At 36.6% G+C, this 17,648-nt stretch overlaps 1 protein-coding gene across 1 annotated transcript; it reads left to right on the forward strand.

The window, feature by feature from the left end:
* Window positions 1-2,615: 2,615 nt before the first annotated feature.
* LOC149411436 (uncharacterized) lies at window positions 2,616-15,703 on the forward strand. The gene is made up of 7 exons (XM_089646743.1): window positions 2,616-2,741; window positions 4,177-4,301; window positions 6,992-7,165; window positions 7,665-7,776; window positions 9,659-9,813; window positions 14,321-14,420; window positions 14,886-15,703. The coding sequence occupies exons 1-6, from the start codon at window positions 2,672-2,674 to the stop codon at window positions 14,417-14,419; spliced, it is 735 nt and encodes a 244-aa protein (XP_089502869.1). The 5' UTR covers window positions 2,616-2,671; the 3' UTR covers window position 14,420; window positions 14,886-15,703.
* Window positions 15,704-17,648: the final 1,945 nt, after the last annotated feature.

A 17,648-nucleotide genomic window follows, 5' to 3' on the forward strand; every position in this document is an offset into this window, starting at 1 on the left:
TGGCGATAAGGTTTAAATCCCCGCTTAACACCATCCGCCTGTTTTGATTTATGCATGAAAAAAACATGGCCAAAAAGTGCCCTTTATTTTATTTTGTGGATGTTCAGGGATAAATATTTAATTTTTATTCGATCATTTTATAATCAACTTAATTTTCCACATTATACAATAAAATCATAACCGAAAATGGGTTCGTAAGTAGGAGATTTTGAACTTTAAAGCAGTTTTCATAGGACTTTATATTATTTTTTTCTGGGCATAAGCTCATTATAAAAAAAGACTTAGGTATATAAAGTATACTCGATTATTTCAAAGGCCAAGATGTAGTCGCAGTATTTAATTAAAGCATCTGAAACATTTCTAGGCGACCAAATTTTCAAACCAAAAACTCATGATTTTGCATTACTACGTAGTGCATCGCCACATTTCAATTCCGCCGCAAAATTATTTTCGTTTTAGAGCCACTATGGAAAAAAAGTTCTCTTAATCAGAGGACTCTAGGAGTCCAGAAGTGGAAAGTCAATCGAAAAAATAATAATACGAAATGTTAATACATACCTAATACATGCTAATGCGTATTAAATATTATAAAAACGCCAATCTATTTAATTAATTTACCGGTACTCACATATTCTGTAGCCAGTAGTAAAATATTATTTAGTTTAAGATTATTTATCTAATTATTTACATACATAACTAATTTATGGTTTTTTTTCTTTTGAAAGATCTTTTCCCCCTAAAAGTTTTTACATCACTAATTCCAACCTCAGTCCATTGTTCATAAGTAGATTTAAAAAGTGAACAATGAAAGCAAAAGTATCTATACGTTCATTTTATTGCACCCGCAAAAATACTGAAAAAAATAATAACTTTTTTGTTTTTAACCTCTTTATTTTCTTTCTTGTAACATAAACTAATTATCAATTTATTTGAATACGTTTGTAATGATTCCATGAATTGTTTGCGATTTCGTTCAATAAGATTTCCACAGAATTTCTAAGAAGAGCCGCCACTGCTCTAAATCCTTATGTTGTAAAAAACGCATCAAATTGATTTAATAAATCAAAACCAAAATTTCTTCTGAAATCATAAGATTTGTAAGTAGGTATTTGAATACCTATCTACTTAATTACAAACAGTATAATATTTAAATTTCAAATAAGGAATTATACAATAAGGAAGTTGAGTCCATTTTTTTATTTTTTTTATCAATGTTCGCATTCAAACTTAAATACTGGTATTTTTTTTTTTTTTTAAAGTTTGTTTTCATAATTAAATTAATTCTCAAAGTTTAAATTTTATTAAGCCCGCCAAAACGAGCGGAATCCGAGCGGTAAGAGGCGGGGTGTGGTGTGACGTCATTAGAACTGTGAAAACCACGTCGCATAATCATTTTGTATCGAAAAATTTGTAATTCTTCAACAAGGAATTCCAGTAATTTTTTTACCAATGTTAACCGTCTATTAGAATTGATGTTATTAAAAAAAAGAAAATTGATTAAGATTTCAAAGTTAAATTAATATTTTATGTTAGAATATTTGCTTTTCTCGCCCGGTACGGTATTGCCGTCGCTACTTGTTGACGTTCCCCGCGCGAATTCAGGACCACCGCGCAGAAAAGTAAAGACCAATAGTAAAATAACGGTTTACAGCCCAGTTCACTGTTTGACTTTTCTGGGCGGCCGGCGGCCTGAAGTGTATCACATGCTATGTGACATGTATAATAATAAAAACTTCTAAGTTATGCAATAAACAACATATTATTATAAAGCACTATACGAATATGTATCTTTAGAAATCCATTTCATATAATAATAACAACAAATACGTACATATATTTGACAAACCCAAATAAACCTTTGGCCTATACACCTCTCTCATCTAAACCGACCATCTCTCATGTAATAGAAAGAGATGCACCATAGGTGATCTGTTGTACGTACAATCACGACACATGTGACGTCAGAATTCTTTCGACCAATCGTGGAGCGTATACAGTCTATTGCTATTGAATGCTTTTTCAAGAACGTTTAACTAATTCTAAGAATAATAATATAGAAATATATTTATATATTTAGAATCGATATTTTTTGATCTACATGAACATATTTTTTATAAGTCAAAATATTTTTTACTCAACTTCCTTATTGGTCCAAAGTAATGTCACGATCTAAACGATATTTCATTTAAAAAAAATTCAAGCAGATGATTCCGATTTGACAGCTCGCAGTACGATCCACATGCGAACTCTGGTGGGATACAACGGTAGAGTCCAACGCGGTCACCATGTTAAACCAGAAACAGAACACACAAACGAATTTACAGACAGTATGTCATGCCATGTTTCAACTTAGAACATTGTTGAAAGAATGAAAAGCTTGGACCTTTCTGGGAAGGTTAACTGAGTCGTGCCGGAAAATCTAAACTGTTTCAACGCATAAATAAAAAAATAGATGTGTCATAGAAAAAATAAATTATTTTTCGTTGACTTTTGGAATTTTGAATTAGCTCTAAAACCAGTTGTTGTCAATCACTTATTTTTATTTTTGTGCAAAGTAAAACGTTAGTTCTAATATAAGAACTGATCTAGTATATCTTTCATTTGAGTTCAGTGATCCTATTTAGTAACACGCAAAGCGCCGCGACGGAAAGACGTTCTTGCCATTGCAAAAATGATTTTATTTAAAATAGTTCTGGTTTTGTGCTTCACAATCATATTTGGGCGTAAACAATTTGAAGATGGTATGTATATTACAAAATGTATTTATCCTGTTCAATATGCGTTGGTCTTTTGAATCTATATAAGGCCAAAACGCCCCACATAAAAATAAAACTGATACTGATAAAACCAGTTAAATGACAAAATTTGGATCAGTTAAAAATGCAGTTTTGTTTAGTTTTTTTAACTTTATCGACCGATCAATCCTCCGATGATTCGTTTCAAAGTTAGAATCCTCTGATAACTTCTAAACCTATCGTTTCATAAAAATGCATTCCGTTGAAAACTACTAAAACACCATAAATAACAATAGCTGGTATTATTTGTTTGCACGGACGAGTGATAGTCGTTTGTTGAACATTAAATTCTAATAGGTGTGTTGAACAGACCATGTTGGTGATGCTAAAAACAAAATGGCCGACAGTTAAAATACATTAAATGCATATAGGTAAGTGATTTTAACAGACCGTAATAGCGACGTTTTAACAGTTAAATATTGACTATTAAAATAAGCTACAGGACATTATTTGCTTTGACAGGTTGTATTTAAGCAAAACTATCTAACAGTTTGTCATTTAGAGGAATATTGCGTGTCGCAAAGTTGCGACCATGTTGCGACCATAAATAAACCACGTTGCGACGATGCCACGTTTACTCAGGTTTCATACCGTCCTGTTCACTCTTACGGAATGTCTATAGTGCATCTACAAGTCAGAACTTGTGCCGATCGAACCGTGAGTTGTAACACACTCTACGGAGGCGATTTTTCAGATGACGACTCGTCATTCAAACCTCTTGACTCCTCCACAGGCGCTAATAGCTTACTTACTTTTGGTGACTCTTTTTTTCTACCGGATCGTGAACAACAATCGCCCACCATACATAAAGGTTTAGAAATACATTTTCTGGATTCAAAACAAATATTTGTTGATGTTTTAAAATAACTTCTGGCTCTAGTAGCAAGGAAGATTGGTCCATTAAAGAGATGGTGTGTTACGGACCCTCGTGAATGGGCTGCATGAAATTGAAAAGGGCTATAGGCTTACATATGTAAAATTAAAAAAAGAACTTCAAAGGTGCCCAAGCCGGCTGATTGTGATAAATGTCAGTACATTTGCAATGAGAAGTTTTCTTTGGATGAACGTAGTACACTTTTGCAGGCTTTACTGGGAGCTTGACTTCAAAGGCAAGAAAAAATACTTGTAAGCTAATGTGCATCTTCAAGAAACAAAACGCCTTCTGGTTGTAAGATCCAAAATAAAGTGTTATCCCCAAAGGCAATGATAAGGTAGCAGTTTGTCAAAAAATCATGGTCAAAACTCTATGCATATCGCCCGACGTAATAACACTAGCAATAAATAATAAAAACGCTTGACACCTTTTTCTGGTTGACAACACAACTTGTTAAATACTATTCAAAATGTCCGTGTAAAGCAACATATTCTTTATCGTTTCTAGCTGCCCATTGCTTCTCCCAGAAAGAGGATAACCACACGGTTGATGTAATTGCTTATCGGATAGTTGGAGGGGGCCTCCTTTCTTCCTGGACTACTGAAGACCTAGTCGGCAGACAGCTATCAGAGGTATTTTACTAAATAAATAATACACGTCATATTATCTAACTCACGCAACATTGGCGCATTTCCCGCTCGGTGTGAGATCGCGTACAGCGGGAACTTATACACAGTCCTGTTTAAATGCGTCAATAGCAATACTGGTTATTTACAAGCTGGACTCTACCTAAAGAACTATTGAAACCACCATCATCAATAATAGTCTTTTCTCTGTTTGACGTTATCGATCCCTTACTTTTTAACACGCACTGTCCTCACCATTACCACAGGACTTGTCGGATGCCCTGTTTTACCCATTATGCATGGTTTACTGTTATTTACCTACTATAAGTAGATCACGGTTGTTACTCATTATGCATAGTTTATTGTTTTTTACCCACTATACATAGTTCACTGTTGATACCCACTATGCATACCCATTATGCAAAATTTACTGTTGTTTACCATACATAGATCACTGTTGTTACCAATTATGCAAGGCTTACTGTTATTTACCCACTGTGTTGGAAAACTAAAGGAATTGATATCTACTAATTTTTGTGATTTTCAGAAAAGCAATTTATTTATTTTATTTATAATCAATAACATAACAGGATTAAAAGTAAGAATATGGTTGCGAGAACAAAGTGATAATTATGAAGACGATGTAAAGACAACTTGAAATTAAATACAAAAAAACTACTTTTTAATTCACCTTCTTTCCTTTCCACTGGCCTTCAATCACAATCCTAGTCACCTAATTAATGCAACACAGAAAGCTACATCAGTATTAATAATAGCATTATACGTGTTAGTATAAGTCATTTTAAAAGTGACCATAATCTTGAATTTAAAACCCTTAGAAAACGTGCTTATAAATTGATTTTAACTTTATATTCAACTGTCACCGTTAACGCTCGAGTTTCGAGATTATTTGAGATTATGTGAAAATTCAAATCGCAATGATTCCATGCGACCCCATCTCTACTCCAAAATGGCTTATTTATACTTGGCTTGTGATTGGTTTATTTATGCAGATGGCCGTTTGTGATTACGGAAGTGGCCGGATTTATCACAACTGTAACGTTTTTATTTCCGTTTTAATTGTTATTTGGTGTCTTTTTCTTCGTTATTTTTAAATAATATTATGTGATATTATGAACTGTTATCATGAATTATTTCAATGTTATTGGCGTTCGAGTAAAAATGGGTAAAGGTTACGAATTCCGCCTCACGGTAAATACGCAATATTTTACTTTCAAATAAATGGATTTAGCTTTATTAATTCAAAACATGATTTATTATGTCGGGGGAGACGGAAAAATACGCACTTTTAATTTTAATTTCGTTTATTAAGTCACTTACGCGATATGTCACACGAGATTTCAAAGAAACAAAATAATGTGACATTTGCCGGAAATACCACAACTAGTTATTTACCTAGCCAGTGCTCGGGTTAGGTTCAGTACCTACCTACGAACTAATTCAGTTAAAGAAAATAAAATCTTGAAAATATTAAATTAATGTATAAAACCTAACCTAATCTAACTGTGATTTTCTATAGCAAAAAAATGCCCCTTTAATAACGCCTGCTCGCGTCCCCTTTAGAGTTACATCCCAGTTTTCAAATAGTATGTGGGCTACGCTAGGTTTGTATAGACTTGTTTGTGATTTAATTCTAATACCTATTTTCCATGTTCTAACCTAACCTAACCTAAACTACCTAAACGGAATACGTTTAATCACATTTTATTCTATTTGTTTGTTATTCGGGTTATTTAATTTAATTATATGTTGATTATTTGTTATAAATAATACATTGACTTACATATTAATATTGATTAATTATACACGATAATATTATTTATTTTATATGGCAATACTAATTTTTTTTTGGTTGGCAGCAGCGTCTATGAAATATTTTGTAGGTATGAATTACGATATTATGAATATAATCCAACTCTTGATATGAATATAGTCGCTTTCGGCGGCGCCGCATACTAATTAACATATCGCGTAAGTGACTTAATAAACGAAATTAAAATTAAAAGTGTGTATATTTCCGTCTCCCCCGACATAATAAATCATGTTTTGAATTAATAAAGCTAAATCCATTTATTTGAAAGTGAAATATTGCGTATTAAGAGTGAGGCGGAATAGGAGAAAATTAATTAAAAATGTTCCAGTAAGTTTTTTATGAACATTTTTCGTGTTTGATATAATTTTTTTTATTATTTAGAAATATTATTGTTTCTTTCAAATACAAATATATGAAAGCAAATTTTATTCAGTTTCTAAAATGATATTGGTATTTACGACAACAACTTCTAAAATAAGAAACAAAGTAAATTTAAAATAGATCGGAAACATTCGAAAATTTCATGAGAAATTCAATCGCAGTGAAGACTTCTTTGAATACATATTTAAAATACTGAAGGGTAAACATAGTTACTATTCAACGTAACATTAGATATATAAACATAGATAGGTACTAACGATATATTAGTAGTAGGTATATTTAAGTTGCACATAACCTGCCCTACTAGGCGAACCTGTATTGAGGCAGAAATTTGAGCAAAATGACTTAATTCTCTGTCAATGGTTTACCAAGAGATATAACATAAGACTTCCTATAAAACCATTTATTTACTAGTAGCTACAACATTACTACAACCCACAATAATGTTATTCGAAATATTAATTATGAAACAATATTGCAGGTGCGTGCAGTTATCTTGGGTGAAAGTTTCGGAGCGCACACCCGTAATTTTCAAGACGACATCGCCATTGTTCACCTGGAGACAGAGTTCACCTTCTCCGTATTGTGTCCAGTCTGTCTGGACATAGTGGACAGGGAGCTGCACGACACACATACCAGCACGGGCTGTATATGGGTAAGGTAATTACGCACATCGTTATCTTAGTTAATAGTGGCAGAGAGCATCTGTAGCGCATAACTCTAATTTATATTGATATGAAATATCTTCTCTAGCTAAAGCACAATTTAAATCAGCAGCTAATAACTCTAATTTATTGTTTATTTTAGTTTCTCCTTAATTATTTATTGTTGAATTATACAAGTTTTTGATTTATACATAATTCCTCCACACGGTTCAACTCAACCAGACTGACACAACCAAATTGAATGGTCTATTTATTATCACTATACATTTATCCTTACCATTGCTTTTAATATGTTGATTATTTTGATACTTTTGTGTAGACAAAGTTATTTATTTCTCATTTAATTAAAATAATGCCACAAAGTGTAGTAGAAGCATTATTAGATTCTTTATTTGGTTTCTGTTCCCCTGTTGAGTTTTGGTACAAATAACCGGCTGTCCCCATAAACTGACTGTGTACGTTATAATACAACAGTGTCCCTTTTTCCAGCCCTGCTCGCTCTCCAGTCCAAAGGTCTGCTGTGTGAAGTCTGTGGAGACCTGCCCGCCTCTGCCGCCTTCTACTGTCAGCCAGCGGAAGACTGGCTCAAAGGCCAATGACCGTAAGTTGCATTGCTCTGCATTCATTCTGATTCTAATAATAATGCCCACACTTGAGATGACTTATTGCCTCCATCTTATTATTATGTATCGTGACACAAACGCAAGTCAAAGCTGGCCAACATTATCATCACCATCTCCCTTCTCTAGTGCAGCTATGCTGGGCATGTGACACGACCTACAGATGACCGTTGGAATCTCAGTTTCATCGAGTGGCGTCCGTGGTTAGGAAAGAGAAACAGAGGTCGCTCACAGATGAGTGGGCTGGCCATTTGACGAGATCTGCTGGCTCCATACGAAAGAGATCTGCCATAAATCGAAAAAACTGATTATATTTGAGGGGCGACTATGTGCAAAGCTGGACGCTGAAGGCTGGAGGCTCATTAAGAAGAAGTTACAAATGCAACAATTTAAGGTACCGCCGCCCCGGGAACCATTTATTGGATAACCAACACCTCTGCTATAGGTCACCCCAAGTGGAAAGCTACGTTTGGTGACTTAGCAGGAGTGCCCGGGTTCATCGCGTGAGGTTTGTTCAGGATGCGCCTACCCACCGGATCAGCATAGATTGGTTTGGGGAGACCCTTTGACCTCTTCAACTGATCTCTCTTGACCCATCGCCTTGTGCTGCAGCAGGTAGGATAGATCATACGTCCGTCACTCCTGAACACACTGATCCCTAGATTCCTACTCATCCCTCATACCTTTTTCCTTCCCAAAACTTCCTCTCCTTCCCTTCTAAGAAAAAAACTCCACCACACAGCATCCCCAAAGATAACATAGGCCCTGATGGGAAATTATTTTCTCAGGTCCTATGTAGGGTCAATGTAAAAAATAAATCTGGTTCCAGGAATTAGCCTAAGAGGACTACGTACTCCATTCGCCCATCTCGAGTTCATTATCTAGTCCACTAATTCGCCCTGGAAGACTCACACATAGATATATTCCATTCGCCCATCCCGAGTTCAAGTTGTGCCATGGTAGGCAAGTTGTCTCATTGTAGATAAGTTGTGCCATGGTAGGCAAGTTGTCTCATGGTACGCAAGTTGTGTGTTGGTAGGCAAGTTATGTGTTGGTAGGCAAGTTGTGCCATGGTAGGCAAGTTGTCTCATGGTAGGCAAGTTGTGCCATGGTAGGCAAGTTGTCTCATTGTAGATAAGTTGTACCATGGTAGGCAAGTTGTCTCATGGTAGGAAAGTTGGGTGTTGGTAGGCAAGTTATGTGTTGGTAGGCAAGTTGTTCCATGGTAGGCAAGTTGTGCCATGGTAGGCAAGTTGTGCCATGGTAGACAAGTTGTCTCATGGTAGGCAAGTTGTGTGTTGGTAGGCAAGTTATGTGTTGGTAGGCAAGTTGTGCCATGGTAGGCAAGTTGTCTCATGGTAGGCAAGTTGTGCCATGGTAGGCAAGTTGTCTCATTGTAGATAAGTTGTGCCATGGTAGGCAAGTTGTCTCATGGTAGGCAAGTTGGGTGTTGGTAGGCAAGTTATGTGTTGGTAGGCAAGTTGTGCCATGGTAGGCAAGTTGTGCCATGGTAGGCAAGTTGTGCCATGGTAGGCAAGTTGTGCCATGGTAGACAAGTTTTGCCATGGTAGGCAAGTTGACTCCTTTCTCATACTTAGTTTTGTTTCATATTATGTTAAATTAAATAATGCTAAGTTTACATCAATAGCAGTTACAGAGATTAATAGAATGGTACTTATGTAGATATTAAGGCATGATGCGTGTCTTCAGCAATTAGCTTATCATCACGGCATCAACCTTACACCATTTTTACAAAAAACTATTTTAAAAATTAAAGCTATCCGTGCAAAGAAAATTGCCATTGTATTAAGTAAGCCTTTTAAAATATTTTGTACATAAATTATGTATCCTCGTTGCTTGCAGACTGCGTACATCTAGCAGAGATGCTGTATCCTTGCCAGCGGAACGGGTCCAGCTGGAGCAGTGGGAACTTGTGTGGACCCATGCCAGAGAATCATGCGTCGCAGTACGGGATAGTCCCCCTTACTAAAGCCAGCCCCTCAGAGGTCCAGAAATATGTGAGTAATATACTTGTACAAATAATAATATAATAGTGGAAGATTATATTGAGCACCAGACCGAGAACAACGGGACAAATAATAATCCCTAAAGTCAATACAACAACGGCACAACACCATTACACATACTCAACTTCTTCCACCATACTCTACTGTATACCACAATGTTATTGTTGAAAAACTACATTACATCGACTTTAATTCCACTCCATATCTCATTGACGGTGCAGAGATTTTGCATTAATTATCCCTCGGTTGTCAGCGACTTCTTTTACATAATAAGTGTAGGTACATTGTAAACTAAAACACTCCAAAAATAAATGTCTAGAAATTGTTCATTACGTATTTATTAAATAGTATCTGTTGCACAGTTCTGTTAATTTAAGTTGTTTCAGTAAGTTATTGTGAAATATTCACTTTTTTCAGTTAGAAGTTTATAATTATAATAATATTTGGATGATTTTTATAGCGCCGTTTTTGTGCGAAATCACCTCAAGGGTTAGGGGCTGTTCAAGTATTATGTAAGCACTATAGGGGGGCAGGGGGGTCTTTGCTTTGCTTATTTTTGATGACATGGGGGGGTGGGGGGGGTCGAGATAGTGATTACGTCAGCACTGCTCAGCAGTAGTTATTTTTTTTTACACATTGGCAACCCACACATTGTCTATGTTTGAAAACCGAATACATATTCGGGGATTCCCACAAATAATTAATACATTTAGGTACTCGCTTAGTTTGTTTAAATGAATATTATGTGCATTAAAGTCCTCTATCCTAAGTCTATTTTATAAGTGCTGCTTATGAATCAATAAAAAAAACAGAATACATTAACAGAAAAATGCACATAGGTACCAATTTTTACGTAAGCATGGGAGGGGGGGGGGGGGTAAGAGCTTTGCTTACTTTTGGTGACAAGGGGGGAGAGGGGGTAAATAATTGTAATAAATCTGCTTACGTAATACTTGAACGGCCCCTTATGTTAGTAATTAGTAATTGAAGGCATGTATAAGGCACATAAGATTCTAACTTCGGGGGGGGTGATTGTATGTGATAGTACAATACTGGTACACTAAATGTGTCCGGGGATAAGGACTCTAACTTCGGGGGGTGATTCTAGACAGAAGTATAAGCAAAACAGTCAGAAGTATAAGCAAAACGAAAATTTTACATGAAAAGGGAGATTTGGTATTGATTACTGCATTCCCAGCTTTCGTTGATAATTGTAATTCTTTAAGTAAGTCGGTATTATTCCTTTCGACCCAGTTTTAAAACATTTTCAGGGCATTTTCAAAGATTTATATGATAAATGACAGATTCACTTCTAGCACCAAGTGCTTCCCACTCTGAATGATAAAAACACACTGATATGTGTTGACATTTGATACCAAATGATTTAATTATTTATAACAATTAATAAAATGAGAGTTTTGAGAGCTGCAAAAGATTTCAATAATTTAGGAACATTTATTATGTTATATAAAACCCTTGTCAGATGCCAACTTGAGTATAACTCTACGTTATGGTCTCCATTTTTCAATATTCATTCAGATAACATTGAAAAGATTCAACGGAAGTTTCTAAGGTTTATAAATTATAAATTGCATATTCCTATACAAAACATAAATTATAATTACCTCTTGGATAAAATGTCTCTATTGAAACTTTCAGAAAGAAGAATAAGCACAGATTTAATACTGTTACGAAGAATACTACATTTTAAAATTGACTGTCCCGAATTACTTTAATGTATCAATATCCATGTTCCCAAAAAATCATGCCGACATTTCTTACCTTTTTACTTCAATAACACCAGGACACTAGCTTACCAAAATTCTCCGATTCCGAGACTTCACAATCTCGGAAAAAGACTCCATGACAATGCTCAGGGAGATATATGAGGAAGACATTTGCAAACTTTTTGAACACTGCCTCAAAACGGGATACTTTGCGTTTCAGGGTGAACTATTTGAGCAATTGGAGGGAGTTGCGATGGGCAGTCCGTTGTCGCCAGTACTAGCCAACTTTTTTATGGAACAGTTTGAAGAAGTGGCACTCGACACAGCTTTGGCTGTCCCTAAAGTATGGTGGCGCTACGTCGACGATGTCTTCGCCATTTGGCCTCATGGAACGGAGAAACTAAACGAATTCCTGGACCATATGAATTCTCCTGCCTTTTCTAGATGTGGAAGTGATGCGAAAACACGATGGTAGCCTAGGACAGGTGTGGCGAACCTTTTTGGGCCCGCGTGCCAAAAATCCTCAAATATTATTTCTAGATTGTGAGGCGTGCCCAAGCTGTAAAAAAATTAACCAAATAGATAAAATAAAAAAAGTTTTTTTTTTCAATTTTTTTTTCATAAGCTTAAAAATTACAATAGAGTTTCATAAAAATAAAGTCATAATCAATAAATGTACATATTAGTTATTTATCAATGAGATTTTTGCTGTTGTACATTCGATGACAAATTCTTTATATCTGGATCATATTTCGTCACTTTTAGTGACACACACGACCAACTGGATTCATCAGTCATTCTCGTTCTTGAATCACATTTTATGAAATTCATTTCTAAAACAATGACTCACATGCATATTATGTAGAAGAGAAAATTGATAATATTGCTCTCGCTAGTTTTTTTAACTTGCTAAAGATTTCTGGAATGGCTTTCCAAGTTCTCATTATTTCTTCTTCTGCATTTTTATTATTTATGTTCGTTAATCGATCGCTTTCAACAATTTTTTGTTTCCATAGCGAACTCGATTGCATTTCAAAATCTTCTAGATTTAGCCACTCGAAAATCTCCAAATTGAGGTCATCTGAGTGTATCTGGATATAAAATAAATTTTTATATCTTTTCAAATCTCCTGAGTTGTTTGAATCTCGAAGAAAACTCGTTGATTATCGATTGAATAACTACAAAAAATTCTTGTGTTAATTTGATTTGATCTGGCTTTTCTTCTGCATAAAGTTTTTTTGTATTTGGGAAATATTTGAAGGTGTTATATACAACGTCACGATCAAAAATTTGTAATTTAGCTTGAAATGCTTTGATTAAATCAAACATCTATAATTTTTTTGTTAACGCCTTACAATTTAATATTTAATTCATTTGAATGTAAGCACAAATCAGTAAAAAACATTAATTTTGAAAGCCATTCGAGGTCTAGTAACTCATTATATTTTTCAATGAGTAATGCGTAAAAAAATATTCCTATCGATTTCTCTAGAAAAATTGTCAGTTTCGGCGGGGAACATTGAATGAAATTTTCAAATGCAACGTAAGTTAAATTTGAGTTGAAACAACCCAATTCTGGATTGTTCAGATATTTTTGAAACAACTGGTCAAATCAAAAAAAAAAAATTTTTTAACTTATAAATTTAAAAAAAAAAAAAAATTGAACTTGGAAATCGTTAGTGTGCCATCCAAATGATCAAACGTGCCACCTCGGGCACGCGTGCCCTAGGTTCGCCACACCTGGCCTAGGACATATGTATATAGGAAACCAACCCATACGAATCGGTACTTACACGCTGATTCGCACCACCACCCAGCGCAGAAGAGAGGACTTATCCATACATTGGTGACCCGAGCGACCAGAATATGTGAAGAACATAAAATCGAAGCGGAACTTACGAAGCTGATCGATGCACTGGAGCGTAACGGTTACCCAGCGAGTCAGACAAGGCAAATCATAAGAGCCAAATCTGCACCAAACGAAGACAGAATTGAACAAGAGTCGAAAGGCTGTGCCTTCCTGCCTTATGTGCACAATGTGACAGACAGAATTGCCTGGCTATTGAGAAAGGAAAGTATCAAGACTGTCTTCGGAACAACAACAAAGATACAGGACTTACTGAGGTCTGGAAAGACTAAGTTTCCTCTGGAAACAGATGGAGTGTATAAACTCAGCTGTTCCGGATGTGACAAGGTCTATGTAGGCCAGACAGAGCGGACTATCTCCAAAAGGATTTCAGAACACTTCAGAGCTTGTAAACTCGGCCACCCTGACAAATCGGCAATTGCCGAGCATTTGATTGACACCGGGCATTACTTTGGATTTGTTCCTGAAATCCTGGGGAGACCCGAAACTTATAGAGCACGGCTGATTACGGAGGCCATTGAAATTCATAAAAATCCCGTAAACATTAATAGAGACGATGGAGCTAAGCTCAATAGTTCTTGGTATCCGGTAATTGATGGCTACACCAGAGCTAAACGAAGAAAACCACTTTAAATAAAAAATGATACTTTAATGTTAGCTCAGAGGGTTGGAGCTGGCAACACGGTATCACAACCTCATACATAAGCTCACATTTTAACACAACCTCAAATAACAAATCTGCCCTGATGATGGACACTGCAATGCTGTCCGAAACGTTGGCTAAAGAAGGAGTTAGCGCAACACGGCATAACACCCCAAAAACAAATAACAAAAATATATATGTACTTGTTTTTTCCTAAGTAAATATAATGAATGAGAGAGTAACTCTGTGATTGTGTTTCAGGGTCCTCTTCAGCAGCAGGTATCGGCCGGTTTGTCTGCACACGCCCCAGGACTTTGTGGGAGGAGTCACACTCACTGCGCGGAGCGAGTGGGATCATAAGGTAATTTAACTATCATGCCCGGACAATGAGCTTGCAGAGGTCGCTGATATTCATTTTAAATATAGACACATTCAAAGCCAAATCAGTTCAGCACTTTTAGTTCATGTAAATAACGAGTAGGTAATCATAATTATTGACAATATCTTTTCGAATGAATTTTTCTTTTTATTACAAATGATATATAAATTCCAATTGCTTCAATCCACCCCTCATACTTTTTTTTTCCCGCTCGTGCCACCCAGCTTTTCACTGCACAAAGGCATTTCTTCTGTTCCGCATTGACTGACTATAATGTGCGCATTTCAAGGTTTCGCTAGATGGTTATTTAATGGCTAGTTTGTGTATTGGTGTAGTCCCATGGCTACGACAAGGGGCCATACCTCCCATTACCTTGCGGACGGATCTTGCTTATATTCTTGACTCTTTATTCTGACTTGACTGACTCTAATGTGAGCATTGCATTAGGACCATTTGGACCACCTCGCAGCCAGCAACGATGGCAGAGTGGCCTGCACCCGGCTGCTGGTGGGGTGCAACTTGGCTTACAAGACAGATCGTCACACCTGCCAGCGACTGTACCTCCGCGTGGCCCATTAAATCCCCTGGGTGGAGAGTGTGGTGTGGCCATAAGCTGCGTCTGCCCGTCTTACCATCTGCTCAAAAAACAAATGTTAGTTATGTAATAGTGCACACATGTGAAAAATCTACGCTGGTAACTAATTTTGTACAGTTTAAAATGACTGACATTATTTGACATTTGTCATCTCTCATTGTTTTACCTAACTATATCATATGATGTTTAATCAGTTTTAGATTTTGAATTTTCCTTGTATGTTTTCATTTAGTTATAAAAGATATGTTTTTAAATCTAGTAAAAACCTTTAGAATAACTTTGATGTACAACTTATTTCTACGGCTTTTAGGCACACCTTACACTACATCGAACACTTATTCTTTATAGCGTTTAGGCATAAATCGGCCAATCCAGTTCTTCCCAACCTTTCGTCCTCCTGACAAATAATCATTTATTAATTATTATTTTTTTGTAAATCCTTATATTTACGTAATTAAGTCATACTCTTGTTATTGACGTGAAAAATTCATAATTGTTTCTTTATCAAAAATATGTTGTTTTATTCGATTATTTTAGTGATGTGCAATAAAACTAAGATAATTTAAAAAGTTGTGAACCAAAGTATACATAATTATATTTTTTTAACATTTGTATTTGCATTCTAGTTGTAACACTGTCACTGAACTGAACTAGATTGCTTTGAGGTGAAATAAAGTGACAAATTTTAAATATCCAGACCTAAATTATTTTGTCCAAATCCAACCCCTTCCCAGTTTTTGTTGTTTTTATTAGGGTTTACAAATCGGAATCCCGCTGGATTTCAACTAATTGCTATTATATACACATTGACGTTATCATTTCTTATCAATTATCTTTGATACTACATAGGACGGGTTGTTTCGGAGAATTGGAACAATTCATCAAATTTCAACGTTCATTTTCAAGTTCTGTGAAAGATTTTTTCAAGTTCTGTTTTTATTTCAGTTTTGTCAAGCAACTAGCCTACAATGATATAATAACAGAACTTGAATAGGACTTTCACAGAACCCGAAAATGAACGTTGAAATTTGATGAATTGTTCAAATTCTCCGAAACAACTCGTACTTAGTATGTTATAAAAAGTATATTGATAAGGTAACATAGTAAGTATTTTAAGTATAATTTGAAAAAAAAATGGTAAAAAACGAGTAGAAAGTCCTGTCACCCATATGTGATGTAACCTGCTGATAAGCTGCTTTAATGAAATTGAACCATCCTCCATGAACCGTCAACCCGACAAACATGTAAAGAGGAAGGTATGGCACTACAGGGCAGCAAAATGGGACGGCATGCGGTCTTTCTTCGGCGCCTTTCCTTGGAGTACTGTATGCTTTAGCTCCGAGGACCCATCAATTTGTGCACGCGAGGTAGAAGAAGTAATCACATCAGCAATGGATTGCTACATTCCCTTCTCCGTCAAATCCTCTGGAGCGGGCACAAAACCGTGGTTTGACCATCGCTGTGCTGAAGCTGTCAGACTCAAAAATACAGCTTTTAATGCACTCCGGAAGATTAGCTCCATGAATAACCTTTCGGAATACCGAAAACGGGCAAGGGATTGTAAGAGAGTTCTAAATAGAGCTAAGAGCGATCACGACCAGAGAATTGCGAAAAAGCTGGCTGACTGCCCCACTGGTAGCCGTGCTTTCTGGTCACTCGCTGGCTCGATCGGAAGAAATTTCTGCAGAACCACTTTCCCACCTCTGACCAAGCCTGATGGTCGGCTGGCTAACTCGGCCCGCGAGAAAGCTGAATTATTAGGCAAAATTTTCGCGGAAAACTCAACTCTTCAAGATAACGGAGAGACTCCCCCTTCCATTCCGCACTGCGGTTTTCAAATGGAGGAACCGAAGATCCGGAACAGAGAGGTTCTCCGAGTCTTGAACGAGCTGAAAGTCGACAAAGCCAGTGGGCCGGACGGAATACCTGCCTTGGTCCTCGAGAGGTGTTCTGCAGAAATGACTCCAGTGCTCGCGAAATTATTTAGGCTCTCTCTCAAAGGTGGAAAGGTGCCAGATCTTTGGAAAAAGGCAATCGTCCACCCAATCCCAAAAAAGGGGGACCGTTCCGACCCTTCTAACTACCGCCCCATAGCCATCACTTCCATACTCTCGAAGGTATTAGAAAGGGTGGTTAACAACAAATTGCTCACATATCTCGAGAATAACAATATCCTAAGCGATCGGCAATATGGATTTCGTCGAAACCGATCGTGTGGCGATCTACTCGGATATGTAACGCATATTTGGGGGCGGTACATGGAACGTTTTGGTGAAACCCAAACCGTTGGGTTGGATATCTCCAAAGCCTTTGACAGAGTCTGGCACCGGGCGCTTATCGGGAAATTACCATCGTATGGGATCCACCCAACCCTGCATAGTTGGATTGCGGACTTTCTGAGGGGAAGAACAATTCAAACCGTGGTTGACGGCTCTTCTTCCTCACCGCACCAAATCAATGCGGGGGTGCCACAAGGATCTGTGCTGTCTCCGACGCTGTTTTTATTGCACATCAACGATCTCGTTGAATGTGCACCAATTCACTGCTACGCTGATTTATTTTTATTTATTGTTTTTATTTTAGTAATTTGTACATTTAAGTTTACAAATGACTAA

This window comes from Hesperophylax consimilis, chromosome 25, assembly GCF_061612785.1.
Source record: "Hesperophylax consimilis isolate HC1 chromosome 25, BYU_Hcon_1.0, whole genome shotgun sequence".
In the NCBI taxonomy this organism is placed as follows: Eukaryota; Metazoa; Arthropoda; class Insecta; order Trichoptera; family Limnephilidae; genus Hesperophylax; species Hesperophylax consimilis.